This window comes from Anneissia japonica, unplaced genomic scaffold, assembly GCF_011630105.1.
Source record: "Anneissia japonica isolate Jap-2015-1 unplaced genomic scaffold, ASM1163010v1 scaffold287897_len220637_cov155, whole genome shotgun sequence".
NCBI lineage: Eukaryota > Metazoa > Echinodermata > Crinoidea > Comatulida > Comatulidae > Anneissia > Anneissia japonica.
In genome coordinates, this window is record NW_022721454.1 from 28,300 (window position 1) to 52,339 (window position 24,040).

General features: G+C 33.6%; 1 protein-coding gene across 3 annotated transcripts in view; it reads right to left on the reverse strand.

Moving 5' to 3' along the window:
• Positions 1–23,737, reverse strand: part of LOC117111550 (lysosome membrane protein 2-like) — a 41,571-nt gene extending 17,834 nt beyond the window's left edge. For 2 of the 3 annotated variants that reach the window (XM_033254485.1, XM_033254483.1), the window contains exons 1-4: positions 23,576–23,733; positions 14,535–14,713; positions 12,759–12,916; positions 3,171–3,315 (exon numbers count right to left, since the gene is read on the reverse strand). In XM_033254485.1, coding sequence (XP_033110376.1) covers positions 3,171–3,315; positions 12,759–12,916; positions 14,535–14,648 — 417 coding nt within the window. In that variant the 5' untranslated portion in view covers positions 14,649–14,713; positions 23,576–23,733. Of the gene's footprint in view, positions 1–3,170; positions 3,316–12,758; positions 12,917–14,534; positions 14,714–23,575 lie in introns of all 3 variants that reach the window. The other variant, XM_033254484.1, reaches the window with a different exon arrangement.
• Between the last annotated feature and the right edge of the window lie 303 nt (positions 23,738–24,040).

The window sequence follows — 24,040 nt, forward strand, 5'->3', positions numbered from 1 at the left end:
TTTTGTTATACAATCTCTCAATAAAGACATCACAAGCTGTTTTGAAAGGTTGAACAGTGTCTGCAGCAGTGGTATATCTAAGAGTCTTGAATTTTCCCCCCACACCCCCTAGCATATGCCACTGGTCTGCAAAAAAGGCCACAACGTATGTTACGTTTAACCTGATACGTTTTGCGTTAGATCGTTTTAGGATTAGTTCATAAACAGCGTCCTCAAGAAGTTCTCGAGTCCTTAAGTCGAATTTAAATATCCAGGTGCAATAGCAATTTTGTGACTAATTCAATGCTGTGTGTAATTCATACTAACTTGCCATTTCGAGAGTGACGGACGTGGTCTGATAGGTGTAAAGCCTGCGCGTTTTGCAGGCCTATCAGAAATTGTGATAGGTGTAAAGCCTGCGCATCTTGCGGGCCTATCATATGTTTAATAAATGAAACCAGTGTGCCATAGTTTGATAGGTGTAAAGCCTGCGCGTCTTGCAGGCCTATCATGTTGAATTGTATGTTGCAATTTTGGCGAATAAAACTGGTCGTTATGTCGTGGTTCATGTGTGTGTGACCCAAAGTGACAACAGAAGTCCGGAGACTCTGAAATGGACGTCATGTTAACAAGTTACTATCGAAAACCGTTACTGTGCTGTTTGTTTGTCTGTTGATTTGGTTGTTATTCAGTGCAAAACATAACTGCTGTGATAGTGAATGTTTGGTCAATGGTTGTGCTGACAGAACTATTATGATACATGGTGAAGGAGCAACTGCGTGTTGGCGCCGATTCGTGTGTTGCGACTCTTATTATTTATCAATATGATACCAGCACTGCAAAAGTAAGATGGTTTCAATGAGATTTGAAATTGGAGCACTTCTTTAAATAAGCCTAATACTTTGTTACAGTCGCGTATTAATATCTCGTTGTTTAAATATAAGTTCGTGTAGACACAGCTATTATCAAATATAAACTTAAATATAAAATATGTTTAATATGGTCATTTTCTAGACGTATTATCTGCGCACCGTATATTGCATGTTGTTTATGTGGAAACTATAAGACTAACTAAAAATAACGTAAATGGTGTTATATACCACACCACGTTAATGAATGGAAATGAGTGATGGTATATATTGTTTGATGATATTAAATTAAACGTATAAAGAAACTACAATCAAGTTGTCTTGGTTCATTGTTGAGGTCTAGTATCTGAGAACGGAATCTAATTACTTTGAACTTGGGCGCTAACTTAATGTAATATCTGAAAGCAAGTTAGCAACGTATAAAGTCTTTAATTATGTTGCTTCTCTCCTCTAACATACAGTAGGAGGCATGTTTGTGCCTGTGTGAATTAGTTTATGATTTAAATTTTTACGCTATAAATGCAAGGCCAGGCAATAAATACATACATTTTATTAAAAAACAAGAAATTTTATACAATTCATAGTTGCATTGTCTTTACAGTAGATTACTGCCACTCAGGCCTTTTATCAAAATTTCTTGAAATCAGTGTTAAACTAGAAATTACAGAGATATAGTAGTATTGTACCGCCATTTTTATTATTACTTTAATATGCTCTTAGTTTGTCAACAAGCAGCTATGTACTTCACATTATTACTTAAGTCACCATTCCACAACCTGTGGGTTGTGGAATGGTGACTTCAGATTGTAGAAAATTTACTTACAAATGACAAAAAGCAAAATCAAAATTACAGTACAGTATGTGCGTAAGTCATGCGTCAGTTTACTTATGTAATGTGTGTGGGATAGTTTCAAGTTCAATAATATACTATCTCTAAATCTCCCTAAAAGATAATTCTATAATGTTGGTTTGGGTGCAAAAACAATAACATTCCAAAGTCATATTTGAGTGTAGTCAAAAGCATGCATATTAAATCGTCTAAAATGTAATGAAGTTAACTTACAAATCCAACTATTATTATTATTATTAGAAGATGCTTTTTATAATATAAAGCTTTAATGATTCATAGAGTTTTGAGAGGCCTTCTAGGGGCCTAGGCCATTGCTAGGGCTTGGTCTAAAGTGCGATTCACCACATCCAACACTGACTAAAGGGGATCGTTATTGATTTAGAAGTACTGTACATGTTAAGCTCTAATACTATTGAAGTCAAAGTCAATCAACCTTTTGCGCTTGGTTACTTAGTGATTTGGTAAAAGAAATTTCATGTTAAAAGTAAAGAAATCGCAATTATGGTGTCGTTTACAACATACGCATTCAGCAAAAACAGTCGCCGAACTGCTATCTTTACAGTGTCAAGTTAACTTGAGTGTTCAAAACAATAACAAAGTACGGTCAGATGCAAAAAGTGGCTTAGACAAACTTGTATTGCTGAATTGTGGAATGTTTCTTTTCACTACGATGACCAATGAATCAGAAGAAGTTGTTTGTATGACTATCTAGTCTAGGGCTAGGCTTGCCTTGTTCACGTGACAAGGCTATGCTCACTGTGTCGTGTACAACTGTCTATGCAAAAATGTTCAAGCTTTCCATCTGTTTCTTTCACTCAACTTAAAATCTGACTGGCCAAAATTACTGAAGTTTATTTAGGAACATTTATCAAGGCTTTTTGATAATTTACATTAAAATGTATAAGTAAACAAGTTTGAGGAGTTTAAAAACAGTCAAAATTTATTCAAGACAAGGTTTATTATTGTGTGAAAAAACTGCCACCTACAGTAGCGGTGTGTTTTGATGTTATACACTATAGGTTTGGTGACTAATTCGGTCTATTTTTAAATTAAAATATATTGATATTGTAACAAACGTACTATCCATAGTGTCTTGTTATTTTCAAACAAATGTGCTGTGTAGGCCTATAGTTTGTCATCATTTGGACACAGGGTCCTCTTTTATTTTGTTAGGCCACTGGCCCATCAAATAAAAACACATGTTTTCTATAGTTTGTAACAGTAATAGTGATATTCGTCATTACAGTACAGTAATAAATGAGCTTTCATTACACAGGCTTACCTGTTCACACTATATTTGCAATTGACATGTTTACAACAATGTCTTTAATTTTACACTGTATGCCTGGGAAAGGCAATCTACGGTCCTGATGTAAGCTATGCTTCTAAATAAATTTGAATAATATGTTTGAAATACAGTTTGAAACAAAAGCAATAAATAAATTTGTGAGGGTAAAATAAAAATATCATACCATCAGTGGAACGTTGAGCGTTGTGAATTTGTCCTCTAGCGGATCTCCTACGGACATGGATGGTTCAAATACGTACGTCTTTGGTGCCGTGTAAGAAATCGTATGATTATCATAAAATGTTATGTTTTCCTTTGGCCAGTATTCTCTAAATAGAAGAAAATGATTACCGTATACATATTGAAAGTAAAAATTCATATTTTAATATTATCAATTATTCATAATTATTAAATGGAAACCACTTTCAGCACAACCGTATCAATTTGTTTGGCTCACTTAACTACAAACGCCCCGCCGTGAAAATCGCCCTTTCTCTCCCCATTAGCATTTCTTCAAAAACATAGACTGATTTTACTACACACAGCAGGGGCAGAGATATTTCTAGAAATATTGGTGTCATGAATAAGCTAAAAAAATGATTTTCTCCCACATATATTTTTATCATTATACAATACCTTAGTCCTACACTATATTAACTATTGCAATCTCTCGTGGGCCACCACAGTTGATAAACATACACACCTATGCCCCTGGACAAGTCTTGAGACCACTAGTATTGATAACATTTTTAAATTACAAAAACGTGCTCTCAGGATTTGTTCAGGGTCAAGTCGTACTACACACACTAAACCTTTATTTTATAAATATAATACACTTAATATATTTGATCTAAACAAACTACAAACCTATAATTTTATGTATCGATTTATGAGTAATACACTCCCAATTCATATTACCCTATTATTCCCAACCCAACAGTCTGAAATCCATAACTATCCAACCAGGTTCAAAAAACAATATCACCACAGAAAAATGTATATCTTCTCTTAAAAAAAATCAGTATTTTATAATGGACCTAAGTTATGGAATTCTCTTGACCCCTTTTTTAAATCTTTACCCAGCTTTTCTTCTTTTAAACTTAATATCAAACGATATCTAGTCTCGATGTATGGTAATTAAGCCTTCTACAGTATGTATTATAATGGAAACCAGACTACCTGTTTATGTTTTTAGTTTCTGTATATTTTATTTTATTTTATTGGTGGCCACAATAAGTTTTTTTTTAAAAACTTATTGTGGTCTCCATCCACATAGATTTTTTGAATATATTTGATCATGTATATGTTTTTTTTTTGTTCATTATGTGGAAAATAAATCAATCAATCAATCAATCAAAGCTGGAAAAATTCACTACATCGAGGCCTATTAGATGTAGCCGGTAACCAACAATAAAAAAAAAAAACAGAAAGAAACATTCCCACAACCAAACAAGGTCATGGTACTCTTGAGGAGGGTAAGCACACACAATTTTTGTACTCCATGCTATCTGCTGATCATGTTTATAAAATACACAAATAAATGAAAATACAGTAAAAATATAGTTTTAATAACAATAAATACATAAGGTAACTATAAAACGAGTTGAAAACAAACACTATTTTTATGAAACCTGAAAGCAACATAATCATCAAAGTCTCCATCTCATGATGAAGTGAATTTCATTGCATATTTCAGATTAAGTGAAGGAAAAATATTGACTTTTACTGTCGGTTTTCATTCTACCAGCAGCTTTTCGGACCACATGTTCACGTAACTTCCACTTTTCCTAGCCATGTGTTGATTGTTTTCCAACGCCTAAAGGCCAACTTTCAAACAGTCAATATTAATTAAGCACGTTGGTTTTCGGCTTTTCAACAGGTTACTGTAAAACTTTGCTTTAGCTGCCTCTGACTAAGATATGTTGCATTGTAGCCTACCTACAGTATTGAGAATCATATTAACTGTAATGCTAACAAAAAAAAGGGGTTTTTTTTCAAGGTAAACGTTGGAGAGAAATACAAGATATTTCCATCATTTTAGTGGCTTCTAAATATTTTATTTTATGAAAAATGATATGAAACTACTATCAAAACTTGTACCGACAGTAAACACAATGCTTTCTAATGGTCCATGAAGCATGCTTTGTAAGTCATAAAACATGATCTTATTAATTGCATTTCTGACATTACATAACTTAACAAGATAACATGCAACCAATCTTTTTTAGTAGTCATAGTTGTTCTTTATATCGAAACTAATCACAACATTCACACGGTATTACAGAGTAAGCAAGCACACCCTATAGTACAATACAATGTAAATTTAATAATGTTTTGTATTGCAGGCCAATTTTTTCACACAGAAAAATGGTGGTAAGTTTTTATCACATAAAATGGCCAAGCCCCTTCCTGTCACTCCTACACATTCATGTAATCTATTATTGAGACATACTGTACTACAAATGGTAATATCACATGGACAGTCTGCTATTCTTGAAGTCTTATCTTGGAATGTTCATTATTGACTCATTCACATTCTCAATGAGATTTAAATGACTTTGACATACCGTCCGGGTGTGTGAATATGATGAATCTTGTTAAGAATACATTTTGAAAGAACCCCTTAAAAAGATTGTTACAATTTGTTTTTGTAAACTGAGGCTTTGTGTAAGGATAAAACTAAAAAAAAAAAATATATATATATGAAGGTTACATTAATGCATACAAAATTCCTTTAGTACCACCAAGGCCCAAAAATAGTTTTGAATGCATAGGCAGACATCAATATTCATTCCTTGCAATAATACAAGTACTGTAGGTCTCAGCCTCAAAATACTGCTAACATTTCTTTATTCTTTAGCAGTCATGGATTCTAAAATTCCTTAACTTTTCATTAAGTTAAAATGATTTTCTGCCGGTTCTAGTACCTTGCTTTACAATAGACCGAATTAGTCACCAAAGATGACGTCATCAAAATTTGGCCGATTGGATATTATAAGTTGTTAAAATCGTAAAGTCCTATTCTAATGCATTGAGCAGAGTCGAAAGTGGTGTCTATTAAATTGTCTAAAATGTAATGAAGTTAGCGTAGAAGATAGTTTTTATAACAATACATCTTCAATGATTCATAGATTCATGGGATTCAGGTTGATTTGATTTAAATTTTCATTCAGACTAAAAATATGAAGAATTTTGAGAGGCTTTCTAGGGGGCCTAGGCCCATCGCTTGTGGGACTCGCCACATCCAGCGCTGACTAAGTTGATCACAGTTGATCAAAGGTACATATTCAGCTTAAATGCATTCACCAAGTCATTTTGTTGCAATTTCTGTATGAAATATTTAAACTATTGGACAAACTTTAAATTGCTGAATTGTAAAATAAGATGCTTCTTTTGACTATGATGGCCAATGAGTCAGAAGAATGTTATTTGTATGATTCTATAGTCTAGGGCTAGTTTTCCATTTGTTTCTTACACCCTTTCAAATGTATTGTGACGTTTATTAAAGAAATATTTACCAAGGCTTTTGATAAGTTATTTACAGAAAAATGTTCAAATAAATAAGTTGGAGGAGTTCAAATACTGTAAAATTTTACTTGAGCAGAGGCTCTGTATTATTGTGTGAAAAAACTGCCACCAAGCTGTATGTTTTAATGTTATACCCACTATAAAGGCTTAAGTTTGGTGACTAATTTGGTCTATTGTGTGTTTTCAATTACCAATTTATCAACAAACAATAATCATATTGGTACAAAATTCAATATAGTCCCAGTCTGTACATTCTACCTAACATGCTTTTGGCCAATGTCACCCAACCAGTTTTTCATGATTGCTTTATGACTTTCATAATTATTTGTTTTATCAGCTCCATTAAGCTAAACTTTTGTTAACATTGTACAATCAACATGACAGTTTGCAAGATCAAGGTCCTTCTTGCAAGATCAAGGTCCTTCTTTCATAGAAGCATTTGTCAAACTATGGACTGTATTTACATCCTGGTTTTCAGTAGGTTGTTTTTTCAATAACAGATTCAAGATTCATGAACTGTATTGTCCATTAAATAACAGAAATTCATTTGAAGCCAAACAGAAGTATGCACTCAACTCAATTTTAAAAATCGCCATAAACATGTATTACAATAAAGAAGCTTATAAATATTTACTGTAACTATTATGCTAAAAATAAAGACAAATTTAAAACAACACTAATATATTCAAGAAAAGTTTGGTATTAAGGATATTAAAAAGGAGACTGTCATATGACACAGAATCATTGTTATTGTATGGTCATCACATGACCATACAATAACAATGCCACAAGCAACTATCAGGAAAGAGAAGTTTACACAAACCTTTAGATATTACTGTATAAAGGTTGACAGAGGCCTTACTCAGTGGTGGCTGTAGGATATCTTTTCTGAGGGACTAAACTGTCCAACAATGGAGGGGGAGGAGGGCCAAGGCTGATAAGGATAAGGCCAAATGAGATTTTTTATTTAAAGGGGACCTATAGATGACTGAAAATGGTGCTCTCAGACTGTGACCGACATGTAGGCGTAGGCTTTTTTTTTTTTTGTGCAGTTGGGGGGTCTTGACCTGCCCGATGGGGGGTCACAAGATCTGGCATGTTGTGCGTAGCATTTTGGTTTTAGAACTTCCAAAGTGGTGAAAATAGAAATTTAGATACATTACAGTATTAAATGGGTTTGGGAGTTTTTTAATGATCTTTAGAAAATTTTGAGGAGAGGGGAAATTGCCTAAAAGACCAACTTTTTTAAAGCACAACAGGGTGAAGTTTTGTTGTTCTTACAGGGCATCCTATAACCCAAGAAAAGTTTATCTTAAAAATGATAGGATACACTAGTGGGCCTCGCACAATCGACAAAAAATAAATATTATAGCTCAATATTTGTTTTAGTAAAGTAAATCTAACACTTGTTTTTAACTGAAGGTTTTAGGTACACAGAAGCACACGTTTTACAAATAGCAAGAGCCTAGCATAATTGGGACACCTCTCCATTGTCTTCTTTCTGACCAAACACTTAACACACATAACATATAGGCCTAAAATTTGGATGCAACATTCGGAATTGTCTATATTTTATGAAGTTATTATTAAAGATGAAGAACTGTGAATTGCTGGTGTGGTATGTGCCATCTTGTACTCTCCGCTCTGGTTCTGACAAACTTTTGCTTGTTGAGCCTAGGTCTTGTACATGTCTATGGGGTGATAGATCTTTTGTGGTAGCGGCACCACGCCTTTGGAATAAACTTCCATTTAATATTCGTTCATGCCAGTCCACTGCCTCTTTTAAAAGGGCTCTCAAGACACATCTATTGTCTGCTGCTTTTGCAGTTTCTTAGTTTCCTTTTTGCCTTGCTCACTGTAGTGCCTTGAGCAATACTGCAGTGGATATTATTTGTAAAGCGCACATATTTGCTCTGATTTTTTTTCTTTTTTCTTGAATATATTTTTTCCATCTTTTTGCAGTGTTTTTTTTTTTCTGGCCGTCACTTTGGTCACTTCCCATGCTTAGAATTTTTCTGTGCTTTGCCGAAGCATAGGCCATATATCAAGGATGTGCCTCCTAATATTTAGTGTCAATCTATGGTGGGGTGTGCGTGTGCGGATCAATTAAAGTGATTTAAAGTCAAACAGTCTACATCGGATATTTCAAAAACCGGTAAGTTGATTGGAATGAAACTTACGGGAAAGTTTAATCAAAAAGAAATTTTTTTGTGTTAGTGACGATTCAGTGAAGAGTGTAAATTTGAGGGTCTTTTTCAAATTTCAAATATCTCTTTTAAAAAATCCAGTGAGTCTAAATGAAACATTCTATAATACTTTGTAAAGGTCTTGTAAAAGAATGATTAAATTTTTTGGATGATTCACAGTATTATGTGGACCTGAGGACCATTTAACATCCCAGACAACATATTTCGAAAACGGATCAACTGATCTGAATGAAACATTCGGAAAAAGTTTAACCAAGTTACAATAAGGAAACTGTTATGTTCTGACGACGAATCAGTCAGGGGTGTAATTTGGAGGGTCATTTCAATTTTTGAGGACCCAGACCTAAATATGTTTTTAAGAAAAAATCAATGGGTATAATTAAACCTTGCATAACGGTTTCTCAAGGTCGGGTAAAGAAATTAGCAAACTTTTGTGACGATCCGGAGTAGGGTGTAGATCTGAGGATCATTGAAAGAAAACGTCCCAGACCACATATTTCAAAAACAGATCGACTGAACTGAATGAAACATTCGGAAAAAGTTTAACCAAGTTACAAGGAAGATAGTATTATGTGTTGGTGACGAATTAGTCTAGGGTGTGAATTGGAGGGTCATTTAAATTTTTGAGATCCCAGATGTAAATATCTATAAAAAGTTTTCAATGGATGTATATGAAACTTTCTACAGTAGTTTGTAAAGGTCCAGTAAAGAAATGACTGAATTTTTGTGATGATCCGGAGGAGGGCATGAATATGAGGACCATTTAAAGGAAAACGTCCCAGATCAGATATAATACAAAAACTTTCGGGAAAATTCAACCCAAGTTACAAGGCAGATATTATTATGTGTAGGGGACGATCCAAGTTAGGGTGTAAATTTGAATTGCTTACATCCCAGTTATAGAGGGATAAAAATAACACTTTGCAGAATAGTTTTTCATGGTCAAATGAAGAATTGATCCAATTTTGGTGATGATCCGCAGTAGGGTGTGGATATAAGGATCTTTTAAAGATTTTTTGTTGACAATTGATTAAAATTTCAGTCACTGAATCGCTATGAACTGAAAATTAACTCTCCTATTCAAGGTCGCCTCATATGGCCCGCAATGGTTATGAGTCACGATGTACCTCGCTATTATCATAATTCAAGTCTCACTAATAACGTTGCAGTGAACTTGGTTTTTGTTTTTTTTTCCACTTCATTAAAATTATATTGGTTTTCTGTGTTTTCTTTTTACTTTATTAACGACTTTCCTTTTTGTTGCAATTTCAATTTCATTTCTCATTAAATCAAGGGTGAAAAGCCCTATGTTCTGTTGTTCAAACAGACATAGTAAGTCTAGTTATGAGTATTAATATTGTTAAGTAATAACTTACTAAAATTCAGATAATTTCATAGGTCACACCAATGTCAGAGGCCTAAGCAGAGTGTTAAGTGTTAGTTATGTCGACTGACCTTAGATAGGAACATACGCAGTTCAAACTACAAAATGGATGGTGTCATTTAAGCTTGTATATCAAAGACACAAACTTTGATCTTTTGACTATAAATCAACAACTTTAGTGGAAACACCTGAAAGTCAGAAGACATACTTCCAGGAAATTCATTCTAGTGGTGAATTGGGCATTCTAATGAAAGGCAATAGCCTGGTTCTTATATCTTATACTTATATCTTAAATTTATATCTGGAGATACATCCACTCATCTGATATAAATTTGACGTGAACCAGCCAATTTTGTCTACAGTAACTACACTAGATTAATGGTAAATTAACCTGCTCGGATAACAAGGACACGATTACGTAACATTTGTATCTAAGCCAGCGTTGTTGTTATCCACCACCATTATCATCATCTGGCTGGAAACAACGTACTAAAACAATGCTAACAACAGCAGCAAACCATCCTGGTTTTCAGGAATTATTTGTAAACCCAGTAAAGGTCCATTACAAATAGTCAATTTTACAAATGACCTTTGCATTTCGCATCATTGACCAAGTAAAAAAGTCTGATTGCATACGTTTTTCAAAGTGATAATGTACATTTTTCTTAATAAAATCAGGTTCGTTGTATATATTTATTGACAGTTTAATCTTTTCCATTTCTGCTATAATAATCGCTATTAATTCAGTTTCAATGAACCACCGCCAACACCAGTCGTTGAAATGAGCTCACACAATTCAGCGATCTAAAAACTACAAAAAACACGACAGAAATTTCATAAAGTATACAGATGTTTAAATAAGAATTAAAACAATATATTGTTAAATGGGAGAATGCTAGCGATTAAAATAATTTGGTTTTTATTAAAGGTAAATTTAGCTAGAACCTAGGCTACTACTATTGCAGTAGACACGCTGCTGCATTGTCGGTTGGTTCGTACTGCTACTACTAGGGTACAATAATAGACCTGGTCTACGTCAGCCTATATATCAATGGCAGAGGATTGCTAGGCTAGAAATCAGCTTAAATTCATCTTAAGTACATTTTTAAGACAAATTTATCCATATTTAAAGTCAATTGTACATTGGCGCCATCTATTAAGGACGATTTTTAAGCTAAGAATTTGCTAAGATTGGGTAATAAATCAGTTTAAGATATTTATTAGGGACATATCAATTTCTTAATTATACTCTAGTGATGCTAAATCAGCATTGAAACCTTGGTCCCAGAAAAATGGTCACGGGGGCCCTGATTTTCACTATACTACTATGGTGCCATTTTCATAGAATCAATCAGCAGATTTCCTGGAAACTCAGCAACTATCAATACCTAGGCACAAAATGTAGTCTAGAGCTAATATATTTCATTTGCCCACAATGAAACTTTAGGGGTATCATGTGGGCTAAGTGTCCTAACTCATGTGTGAATTTCCCTAAAATCGAGTTATATACTTTGTGATATTTTGGGTCAAAGGTCAAAGTCATGTGACTTGACCTATATAATTCTCACTAGTCCGGACACCACCGAGTTGCATATCATTGGAAAGAGGATCTTCTTCTCTATCCAGCGGTACCACTTCTCTAATACATTGAGTTTCAAAAGAGATATCAGCAGTTGTCAGTCAGAAGGTGAGTTTTATAGCCAAATCTCATGAAAATTTCAAATTGCTCTAAATTGAATTGAACAGCAGACCAAGGATCTCCAATGTTTGGCAAAAATACAGTAACCAAGAATAATTAATTTTAGTGCTAAATGTAAATACATTTTAGTAATTTTGAAGGATAAACAACAATTCAAAATACTGTCCATCTATTTTTCCCGCAAATTTTAATATACAATAAGACGTCAATTTTACATACCCCTTGGTACCAAGGAGGTTTGTAAATTGAAAAATTTGTAAACTAGATCGATTGTCAGTTTCCAATACCTACAGTAGGCCTAGCTATATCCTGCTATTGAGCGCCGCTAGGATGGCGGCCAGGCCAAGCATGAACCGACAGTGCTGCAGCGTGGTCTACAGCACTAGAGCCTAGCTGAATTTACCTTTGATAAAAACCAAATTATTTTAATCGTTGGCAATCTTCCACTAACAAAATATTATTTTAATTCTTATTCAAACATCTGTATGTTTTATTATACCTTTCTATAGGGTTCTTTCTATATACTGTACTGTGAAATGTTCTTTACTGTATAGACTAAACGTTCTTTCTAGTTGTTAGATCGCCGAATTGTGTTGTTTACATGCATTTCACGATCATATCTTCTGTAGCATTCACGATGTCAATAAAGTTGCTGAACATGTGCGCTCAATCCGACGACACTTGCGTTGGTAGTTTGTTGTTCTTGTTAGGTATATTACATTAATATAGTGATTATTATACCAGAAATGGAAGAAAAAATCAAACTATTAATAAATAAATACAAAAACTTGATTTTATTAAGAAAAATATACATTATCACAGTAAACGTGCGCAATCTGACTTTTTTTACAGTAATAATTGGTCGATGATGACGTCATCTGGGGTAAGGTCCATTCGTAAAATTGACTATTCGTAAAATGGACGTTCGTAAAATGGACGTTTTACTGTACTTACCTATAAGAATAAGGTCCCTTTTGAACAAAATATGGTTTCTCTCCTTTCATAACTTCTAATGAATTAATGCAATCCCACACCCAGAACTGAATATATACAGGAACTGGTGCATCTATCCAATTTTCATAGCCTGTAGATCCATTCTTTAATACTATTTGCTGTTGAGAATATCAATTACCAGTATTAAACAATTATAAATGGTCTAATGATCAGAGTGACACTGGATTTTGTAAGGTGTGCAATGATAATTCCATTAAAGACATTGATCATTTTCTGCTTGTATGTCCAGTTCTTGAAAACATTAGAAGGATGGAAATATTACACTTTAAAAATAATCTCCAATCACTAAACTTTCACCACGTTTGGGATAAATTTAACTCTTTAAATAATACAGAAAAGGTATGTTTTATTCTTGGCAATGAAAATGAATTATATAAAAAGGAAATTATTGTGGAAATTGATAAATTTAGCAAATCATTGTCTAAAAACCTGTGGAAAGAAAGGTCATTATTATTGCATACCTCTACCTCATAAGTAATATTTTGTGTTGTTGTGTTTTTATTTATTTTTTATTTTTTTATTTATTTTTTTTTTTTGTGCTTACCTGTATCTTAATAACGTAATAATTTGTTAACTCTAAAAATAGTATTACTACTACAGTATTACAGTGGATTTTGTTTCAACACCAATACAGTATTGAATACTGTTATTGTATAATTGTTTTGTATAACTTTTAGTCTCTTTTAGTTTAGTTGTTTTTTCTTTCTCATTGAACGCACCAAAATGGTGTGTGCCACTGAAACAAAAGTGTATGTTCAGTTGAATAAATGAATAAATAAATAAATTAATAAATAAACTTAAACTTATATAAAACATAAATGCTGGCATACCATTTAAAATGTGAAAGTAACATGGACTTAAAGTAAGCAGGCTTAAGGTGGATTTGTTCTGGTTTATAAAGTATGCAATAGAAAATACTGTAGATTAATTAGTAGTATAATTAAATATAAATTGCATTTAATAAATTAAAGAAAATTACTGTACTGTGGGGGGTGGGGAAGAGGAGACAAAATATATAATTCATGTATGCATTGCTGTAAATAAAAAAATGTTGAATAAACTTTATAAAAACAGATAAATGCTTTTACATTGCGAAAAAATGCAAGTTTTAATAGGCCTATGAAGAATGATATTGACACGTTGTTCACGCACGAGGCACGACAATTAGGACCTACATTTTTTGTTATAATTCCATGTAGTATGGTTAAGTAGACAGTACAAACAAACCATGTAAGCCCAACAATAGAACCCTAACAATTAATAACTATATTTATACTAATACTAATATTAATAGAAAATACATCAATTAACTTCAATTATATACATACTGTTAAAAGCTGTACAAAAACTGTATAAAAAAAAACTATTCTTTGGCATGGAATCATTTCAAGCCAAACAATGGTTCTTTGAAATACAAAAAAAAATGTTCTATTTTAGGTTTTTGTTTCTACTGCCATCGAAAACTATTCAACAACTCAATCAATTAAGCATTCAATCACAACAGCACTTGCTTCATTAAAAAAAGGTCCAATCACAATTGTTCTTTTCGTTAGTACTGTTTTCTTTCTTTGTTTTCTTTTATTTTCCCAAGCATTCCCTCATCTTTGGTGAATAGAGACTTTCACTCTTGCAAGTTTGATAAAATTTGTCATACCATTACATACTACTGTTTACAGAATTTACTAATTCTATTTACTAGTCAACAAAAACACTTACATCAACCACCATGTCATCTATAACTTTGTTGGCTACTGGTATGAGAGCCACTCCTATGAGGGAAATGAAACATCCAATCACCAGGAGCACGATCAAAGTTGTCGAGCCTGCCATTCTCGATACGTAGAAATAGGATATTTCAAACCATCAAACTTACATATGTCTTGATAAACTACAGTCTGAAAGAAAAAGCAATTATTGTTAATGTTATGTCATTTTCTCATTGAACAGAAATTGGGATTCAGATGTGAAGTGGAAGATCTTTTCTACTGAAAACTGGGCTAAAAGACCTGCTATCAAAAAGTATGTTTTTTCCCTTTTAATGCATGTTGACTTTCTGTAGTTTCGGATGATGTGATTTAATTTAGTCAGTTCAGAAAATGGTCAATGTAGAATCAGTGAATACTGAACTGTTTATAATACTGCATACAGCTGTTAATCAGACGAGTTTATCTGACCATCAAAATCTCATAATGCCAAGTTATAACAACACAATGAGAACCAACTCAAAGTACTTTACAACAGAGTATAATACCTGGCAAATTTCAGAAGTCGATGCAAAAGATTTTGATTATCATATTGTGGGGGTCCAGCATAAGAATTTCTCTTTTTAGGGAAAGCATCGTTTTCTACCATTAAAATGGGGACAATTAAAAACATGTAAAGAGATAGCAACCTTCTCGCAACTTCTGACCTCTCGCATTATATTATGCCATTTATTATTTTTTTTAAATGGAAATCTGAAAACTATGGCAATAATTCACAATCTAATCTAAGTATCATTATTAAGCCTGTTATGTTTTCCTTAAAACAGGCCCGCGCTTTGGTTAGAACAGAGTGCTAAAACGAGGTCTATAAAGCTCTCTAAAAAGAGAGCTCGTTAGTGCTATTTAGAGCTCGTATTTAATTACGAGCATGGCTTTGTTTTATCTCTTTATCGGCCGATTATCAGCAATTACTACTTGTCTTATCACACTCTAAACGCAAAACCCGACCCAAGCTGAGATAAGCCCAAGCGTTTCCCAGTCATCCATGCAAAGCAGAGTGAGCATGCATGCAGTACTGTAATTAGATACAGTACCTCCTGATCCAACCAGCCACGAAGAGCGCACCTCACCACCGCGACTGCGTATGAAACTCTTGTAATTGGAAGTCTCAAACTTACTTAATTTATCCTTTAGTTTGTAGCTGGTGGTGCTGCTTTGTTAGCGACGTGTTTGATACACCTCAAAGCAGGCAATATCTGTATAATATAATAGGTACGTTCAAGGTACCCAATATCTGGAAACGCTCATTAATTCATCCACTGGCAAAAAAGAGTAACCCTAAAATTTTAAATGATTATAGACCAATTGCTATCACAGCTGTGTCTATGAAATGTCTTGAGAAATTGATTAAAAAAGAGATTCTCAATGAAACAGGTGATAAATTAGACTACTGTAGCATCAATTTGCTTACCGTTCATATTCTCTAGGGTTTTATTTTTAGATTTTTCTTCTGTTTTTAATACAGTACAACCACATGTTTTAATAGATAAATTAGTTGTTTTAGGTATAAACCGGTCTATTATTTTATGGCTTAATAACTTTTAATGGATAGGGAACAGTTTGTGTGTTTTAACAAATGTAAGTCAGAAATCCGTAAGTGCAACACTGGAGCACCTCAGGGCTGTGTCCCTTCTCCTATTCTTTTTTCTTTATAATACGAATGATTTTAACTGTATAGATGGTGACATTTTAACCAAGTGTTTTACAGTAAAATATGCAAATAATACCTGTCTAGTTGGACTTGTAAAAGGTAATTCGACTGAAATCTACTTTGAAAATGTAAATCGTTTTTCATGTTGATGCATTGATAATTATTTGCAGTTGAATGATAAGAAAACTAAAGAGATGATTATAGATTTTAAGAGTAACAGAACACATGATATGTTGTCTATTATGGATGATTCAGTTGAGATTGCTAAACATCATAAATATCTAGGTACAATACTTGAATTGGATAAACTTAATTCGAAAGAGAATACAAACATTGTTGCTAGCAAGTGCAATCCTAGTCTCTACTTTTTAAGGCGTATGAAGAAATTCCATGTTTGCAATGGAATCATGATAATGTTTTATGAATCTGTAATTTTATGAGTTTTAAGCTTTAGTGCAATAGGTTGGTTTAAGAACCTTAATAAACGGAACACAAAATTAATTTTTAATTTCCCTAATTTCGGTGTCCTTTCTTGGTACGGTACCCTGCTTTTTCTTTTACTTGTTTTGTAGTAGTTGTTGCTGTGGTTGTTGTAATTGTATCATTTTTTTCTTATTTTTTTTTTGTACTTTAATGTTGTGATGATTTTTAAGCGAGAATTTTAAATGTTTCATATTTATATTTTGTATATTACTATTAATTTTTCTGTACATTTCAAATTTTCCTTAAGTTTGCAAATGAAGTTATTTTGAATCTTTTGAATCTTTTAAAAGAGTATCAAGAATTCGTAAGACAGCTGAAAGACTGGGGCGGATGCAGGATTTGGCGTTAGGGGGTGAGGGAACAGAAAATTTTAAGAATAGGGACCTCTCAGGGGTGCCTTCCTGATTGCGCAGAGCAGCTAGCAATGCACCCTGATTCGTGTGCGTCTGCAACGCAATCGGAAAAGTTGAACCAGGTTCAACCTTCCCAAAGACTAGCGGTGACTGTTGCTAATAGGGTGAGCGATCGTATGGAAACCGAGCTTTACCCTGACTATGGCACATAATTGTGTGCCTCAGTGGGCAGGGTCATGGGAAGGGAACGTAATGTTTGCTTGTTCCATTACTGGAAGACTATTTTAGGCATGGGGCGGGGGTGGTCTTGGGGTTCTTCTAACTTCGGAAAGTTTTGTTTTTTTCTAGATGCTGAGAAATGCACTTACGTGCATTACGAGACTTCTATTGGCGAATGAATACACACTGAATTCATAGTTCTCCCCCATTTTACCATGGACAATTAATAATTGCAATGATGAAGATGATGATGATAATGATGTGATGATGATAAGGAGGAGGCATCGTAGCAGGTGACGACAGGCTCCTGTGCAATGTTAATTAACAGGCCCTTTGATATGAGTGTCAACTGAGGCCTGTATCCAGAGTTCGTCGTCACATTTTCAATGCAAACAATCGGACAACAGTAATTATCTACAATTTATATAATCAGTACATTCTCGACTGTCATGAAAATATCATTAAAAAAATTACGTTATATGCATGCTCGGACGCGGAAAGTTTAACCTAAAATTTGATATATGTTTCATTTTGTTTGTTGAATGGTCTTTAATGATATTATATTCTAATATGACCACAACATAAGGAAGAACACTTCATCACCAACAAAGTTCAGACCCATATACATTTATATTTCCTTAGGCTTAGAACATAAGGAAGTCTGTTCTGCATACACCGACGTGGGAATTTTGTTTTATGTTGTTTGTTTGAATGGTCTTCTTTAAAAATATTTACAGTCTAATATGACCACAACATAGGGAAGTCATTCTTTAAATGTTTAATAGATAGTACATTTTAAATTAATTTTAAATTTATTTTATACATACTGCTTTTATGCCTTTTTACTTGGAATTTTAAGACCTCTTTTAGTCAATTTTTTCAATTTAAACTTTTCCAATTTCAACATTTATATTTTAACATTTTATGATGTGATGTATTGTGTTGTGCTTTTTTTTGTAGGTGATTGTTTCTTTAAGTCACAGTATATATGTATAATCTGTGAAAAAACAGCCAGAATTTCAAACTGTATTTAACAGTGTTTGCCAATAAAATTGAATTGAATTGAAAATAAATTGAATTGAACTTTGCATCACAGACGTAGTATAATTTTTTTTTAACAAAAGGCATTCCGAAAACCGAATTTCTTACAATTCCGTACAATTTTTTCCAGTCCAAAATGATAAATTCACTTCAAAATAATGAACTATCAGTTAAAAATAAACGTAACTAGAAAACGGTGAATAACAACAAGCATACGAAAACACAGTGACAACGACATGCTTCAATGTAGTTTAACTAACGTTGCCATGGAGATTATCTATTGTTTAAAATGACACGCCTGTAAACGTTAAAGTTGGATACAGCATGGAGGTAGTGAAAGTTTCATTGTTATAATAATGTACAATCTTGCTTGTTTAAACTAATGATAGGGTCTCTAAGACTTCAATCCTTAAAAATCGATTGGAATCAGCCTGAAGTAAAGACAAAACATTTCTCTACGTTTGACTCATTTTATTAGATGTTTAATTTGGTTTCGGACGTCGTTAGGTTCGACAGTGTAAATTACAAATTCGTAGTAGCCTCATTAAACTTAAAACACTTCTCAAAAAAGATGTTGCTAATTTAAGAAGAAATTTGTTAGCTTTATTTAGGTTTGACTCTAAATAAAACTGTGAGGTATTTCCTGTTTGTTTTAAATGACGTTTTTAATTAAAACTTTGTTTTTACTGAGCCTGTTCGTGTGTCATTCACTATGCAATTGTGGGTTATATGATGTCATCAAAACCGAAGCACATGTTTACACACCACAAAACAAATTAACCAATTGGAGGGCAGCGTTTAGGAGGCGCGGCCTGTTGTTTACCAGCGACCAGCAAGTGGCATCATCACGACAAGACAAAGGATGGGTTTAGAAAAATATATCAGACCGAACTTAAAAATTTAAAAACATCAATTTTATTAGTAATATTATTTCCACACACGAAACAGTTTATTACAAATATAGTTGTACGTTCATGCGAATGTTCATGTATGTTCATGATTGTTGAATGCCGTTATTTGGCAGTGCTCAATAAACTTACAAACATGCGTGTTAACAAAATATAATCAGTGTGTGTGTGTGTGTAATACTTTGTCTTGTTTGCCTTGTAGAAAACTGCATTTGGAAATGAGGAAGAGATGCAATGAAATTTGTATGTGTATTGAAGGTGTAGTTTTGTCATAGTACAGAGTGTTCATCTCCATGATATGAACACAAAATTGAGAACTGCTTAAAAATAAACACGCCTTGTTTTAAATGCTCAGACACACCCGTTAAAATTTGTTGTCTGCTAATTCAAAAGTCCATCAAAATATATGTTTAATTTTAATAAACTTAAATTAGTCTTATAAGGTATGTAAGCAAAATATTGGAATCAGGGTTCGTGTCAGTTCAATGTCTTTGATTATGTCTAAGGTTTTCTACCTTAAATTCTAACTAAAATTATTGTCATGGATGAGTGAGTGTGCAACAGAGACTGTCGTGTGGATCTAATTTATTCTGCATTTAGTGTTCCGCGAGAAAGCAATTTGCATACAGGTTTCTCAGTGTTATATATACTGATCCTGTTGTTCACGCAGCAGAAGAAATGCTTTTGTTGTAAACAGAACACAGTTTGTCTGTGTTATTTCGTTGCCATTTAAACCAAAGATGTGGTTACTAAGTTAAATGCAGTTGCCTATTTTGTAAGTAGTTTGTAACATTTTTCGAATACACACTTCGTACAGATACAGAATCTGACTATTAAATATAGTATCGAATGCGATAAGAATCAATACAGTAGTTATTTTTAAGCAATGCTTGATGTTATGCTATGCTATGTGAAACCTAGTGTAATGCAATGTTATTTAATTCTTTACTTCTAGACTAGAAAAAAAATCTGAAAAAAATGAGTTAGGGGGAGTGGAATGTTAGAAGCAATCCACATAGCCATATATCCTAATTAATCCCTTCTGGTCACCCTAAGCCCTGTTGACACTTGATTTTTCACCTGGTATACAAATGGCGGCCAAAATTATCTAAAATGTGCATATAATTGGAACTAAATAAGCTACAGATATGATGTTGGTGTCTAAAANNTTAAAACACTTCTCAAAAAAGATGTTGCTAATTTAAGGAAGAAATTTGTAAGGTTTTATTTAGGTTTGACTCTAAATAAAACCGTGAGGTATTTCCTGTTTGTTTTAAATGACGTTTTTAATTAAAACTTTGTTTTACTGAGCCTGTTCATGTGTCATTCACTATGCAATTGTGGGCGAAGCACATGTTTACACACCACACTACAAAACAAATTAACCAATTGGAGGGCACCGTTTAGGAGGCACGGCCTGTTGTTTACCAGCGACCAGCAAGTGGCATCATCACGACAATACAAAGGATGGGTTTAGAAAAATATATCAGACCGAACTTAAAAATTTAAAAAAATCAATTTTATTAGTAATATTATTTCCAAACACGAAACAGTTCATTACAAATATAGTTGTACGTTCATGCGAATGTTCATGTATGTTCATGATTGTTGAATGCCGTTATTTGGCAGTGCTCAATAAACTTACAAACATGCGTGTTAACAAAATATAATCAGTGTGTGTGTGTGTGTAATACTTTGTCTTGTTTGCCTTGTAGAAAACTGCATTTGGAAATGAGGAAGAGATGCAATGAAATTTGTATGTGTATTGAAGGTGTAGTTTTGTCATAGTACAGAGTGTTCATCTCCATGATATGAACACAAAATTGAGAACTGCTTAAAAATAAACACGCCTTGTTTTAAATGCTCAGACACACCCGTTAAAATTCGTTGTCTGCTAATTCAAAATTCCATCAAAATATATGTTTAATTTTAATAAACTTAAATTAGTCTTATAAGGTATGTAAGCAAAATATTTATTCAGGGTTCGCGTCAGTCAATGTCTTTGATTATGTCTAAGGTTTTCTACCTTAAATTCTAACTAAAATTATTGTCATGGATGAGTGAGTATGCAACAGACAGTCATGTGGATCTAACTAATCCTGCATTTAGTGTTCCGCGAGAAGGCAATTTGCATACAGGTTTCTCAGTGTTATATGTACTGATCCTGTTGTTCGGGCAGCAGAAGAAATGCTTTTGTTGTAAACAGAACACAGTTTGTCTGTGTTATTTCGTTGCCATTACCAAAGATGTGGTTATTATAAGTTAATTAAATGCAGTTGCCTATTTTGTAAGTAGTTTGTAACATTTTTCAAATACATACTTCGTACAGATACAGAATCTGACTATTAAATATAGTATCGAATGCGATAAGAATCAATACAGTAGTTATTTTTAAGCAATGCTTGATGTTATGCTATGCTATGTGAAACCTAGTGTAATACAATGTTATTTAATTCTTTACTTCAGCTTTTGGAGAAATGGTGTTTATTTATAATGGATGTACTCAGTAATTTAAATCCATCAAGTTGATTCAAGTATTAATATGTTTAATACTATATACAGCAATTATTTGCTGCATTGTATTTATTTATTATTTATTTATTTTATTTTTTTTTTTATTTATTTATTTTTTTTTAATTTTTTTTTTTTTTTAAGGCACACAATACATGTGGGTGACAATCCCTTACACAAGTCAAACATACACACACAATACTTTACACAAACTAAATCTCAATATGAGATTTAGGGAGTGAAGTTGTTTTGTCCTGCAACTGGCAGGAATTGAACCCAGGACCCTGGGATTGGAAGGCAAGCATCTTAACCACCAAGCTATTCAACTCCCCTCTATATTACATATATTTACATATGACTTGCTATATTATTAAATGCATAGTGTCTATTACAGTGGTAATAATAGTGCTAATATTAATAATGTTAATTTTAATGTGATATGTTTTTGTTATTTTCATGATGGAATAGACAATAACTGGATTTGCATCAGGAGAATCAAGTATAGGTTTAATTTTGCCCTACCTGATGCCAGGCTAGTGATCTGGAGATCATGGGTTCGAGTCCCACCTAAGAACAACTTGTGATTTTTTTTTTTTCGCAAATTTGCTTTCACATGTACTGAGTATTCAGTACATTTCCATGTCAGGTTGGGCAAAATTACACCTATACTTGATTCTCCTGACGCAAATCCAGTTATTGTCTATTCCATCACGACAATAACAATTACTAACATTGCAGTACCCGCTGCTTACTTGGACTCTTAATTCAAACCTGGCCATCAGGCGCAAGGTGGTCTAGAGGTATGTTGCAAGCTCATTGATCAGGAGATCGTGGGTTCGAGTCTCACCCGAGAACAACTTGCGATTTTTTTCGCAATTGTTTTCACACGTACTGAGTATTCAATACATTTCCACGTCAGGTAGAGCAAAATTACACCTATATTTGATTCTCTTAATGCAAATCCAGTTATTGTCTATTCCATCACAACATAAACAATTACTATCGACTACATTATTGTGAGTGGAAATACTACCGTCTAATTTACAATCAAACAAGACTAGAAAGATACTGTAGGAAGCACACAAAAAATTAGTTAACATTTTTATTTCACAAACATGAAGGTGATTTAATTAGTTTATCATATCATGACGTCATGGCGAGATCACTACTAAGTTGAAATAGATAGACCTATCCATGTCAAAGGCTGTAATTATTGTTTAATAACAGCTATAAAAAAAATTCAATTGACTAACTATAATTTTTTTGAAATTAGGAAAAACAGGAATCTATGTATGCAGATAATATCAAACACTAGTAATAGGCCTACTGTAGTAAGCCCCTACCTACAGTCTTAATAATATACAAAAGGAATAAATCATTTATAGGAGAAATTGTGCACTTTTGAATTTGTAAAAATATTGACATGATGTCCCCCTCCTAGGCCTACCTGCCCTAGGCTAGTTTGAATAGTGGGGGGGGGGGGCGGAGAATGTGTGCCTAGCTAGGCCTAGATTAGAATTTTCCAGGGTTACTAATCTAGTCTACTGGCCTAGCCGCGCCGAGGCCAAGACTCGGCCAATGCCGATGAATACTACTCTAGGCCTGGTGTCCTAATGCTCTAAAGGGCTAGGCCTAGGGCAGGGTCAAGCTTCGGAATCCAAACAAGCCTAGGCACTAGGTTAGTCCTAAATCTAGCATTGCATGCAGGAAGGAGGCCTCGGCTTACCTAAACATTAACATAGTAAACCGGGACCAAGCCTAATAAATATACCACTTTGCTGACACGGACGTGTTAGTAATAATAGAATAAATAGTACTAGGCCTATACCTTAAATTTTACCGTTTTACGTGTCGAGGAAGCAATGAGACAATTAACTTGTTTGATCAATGATAACACGTTAAAACCTCGATGATGAGTGACACAGGGACACTATCTCTCTCTCTTTTACTTTGATCATATGGTTTTCCCATATAACTGTATCACATGACACAAACAATGCAAGTTACCCACGTGCCTAATGGCGAATTATTTTATCGTAGGTAAGTTGAGCAAAAATTTATGAATTATTTATAGCAGAGCGGCTAAGGAGAAAAATCGTGCACTTTTGGAAGAAAGCATGAAACTTCCCACAGTGATACTATGACACCTAAGGATCATTAAAAAAAAAATAGACCCCAAAAAATAAGCCGCTTAGTGGCCGCCATCTTGAAATTCAAAATGGCCGCCAAAATATTGGATTTTTATCAATAATCTTCATATCTACAGCACCTAGCACTGTCATTCAAAGGTCTT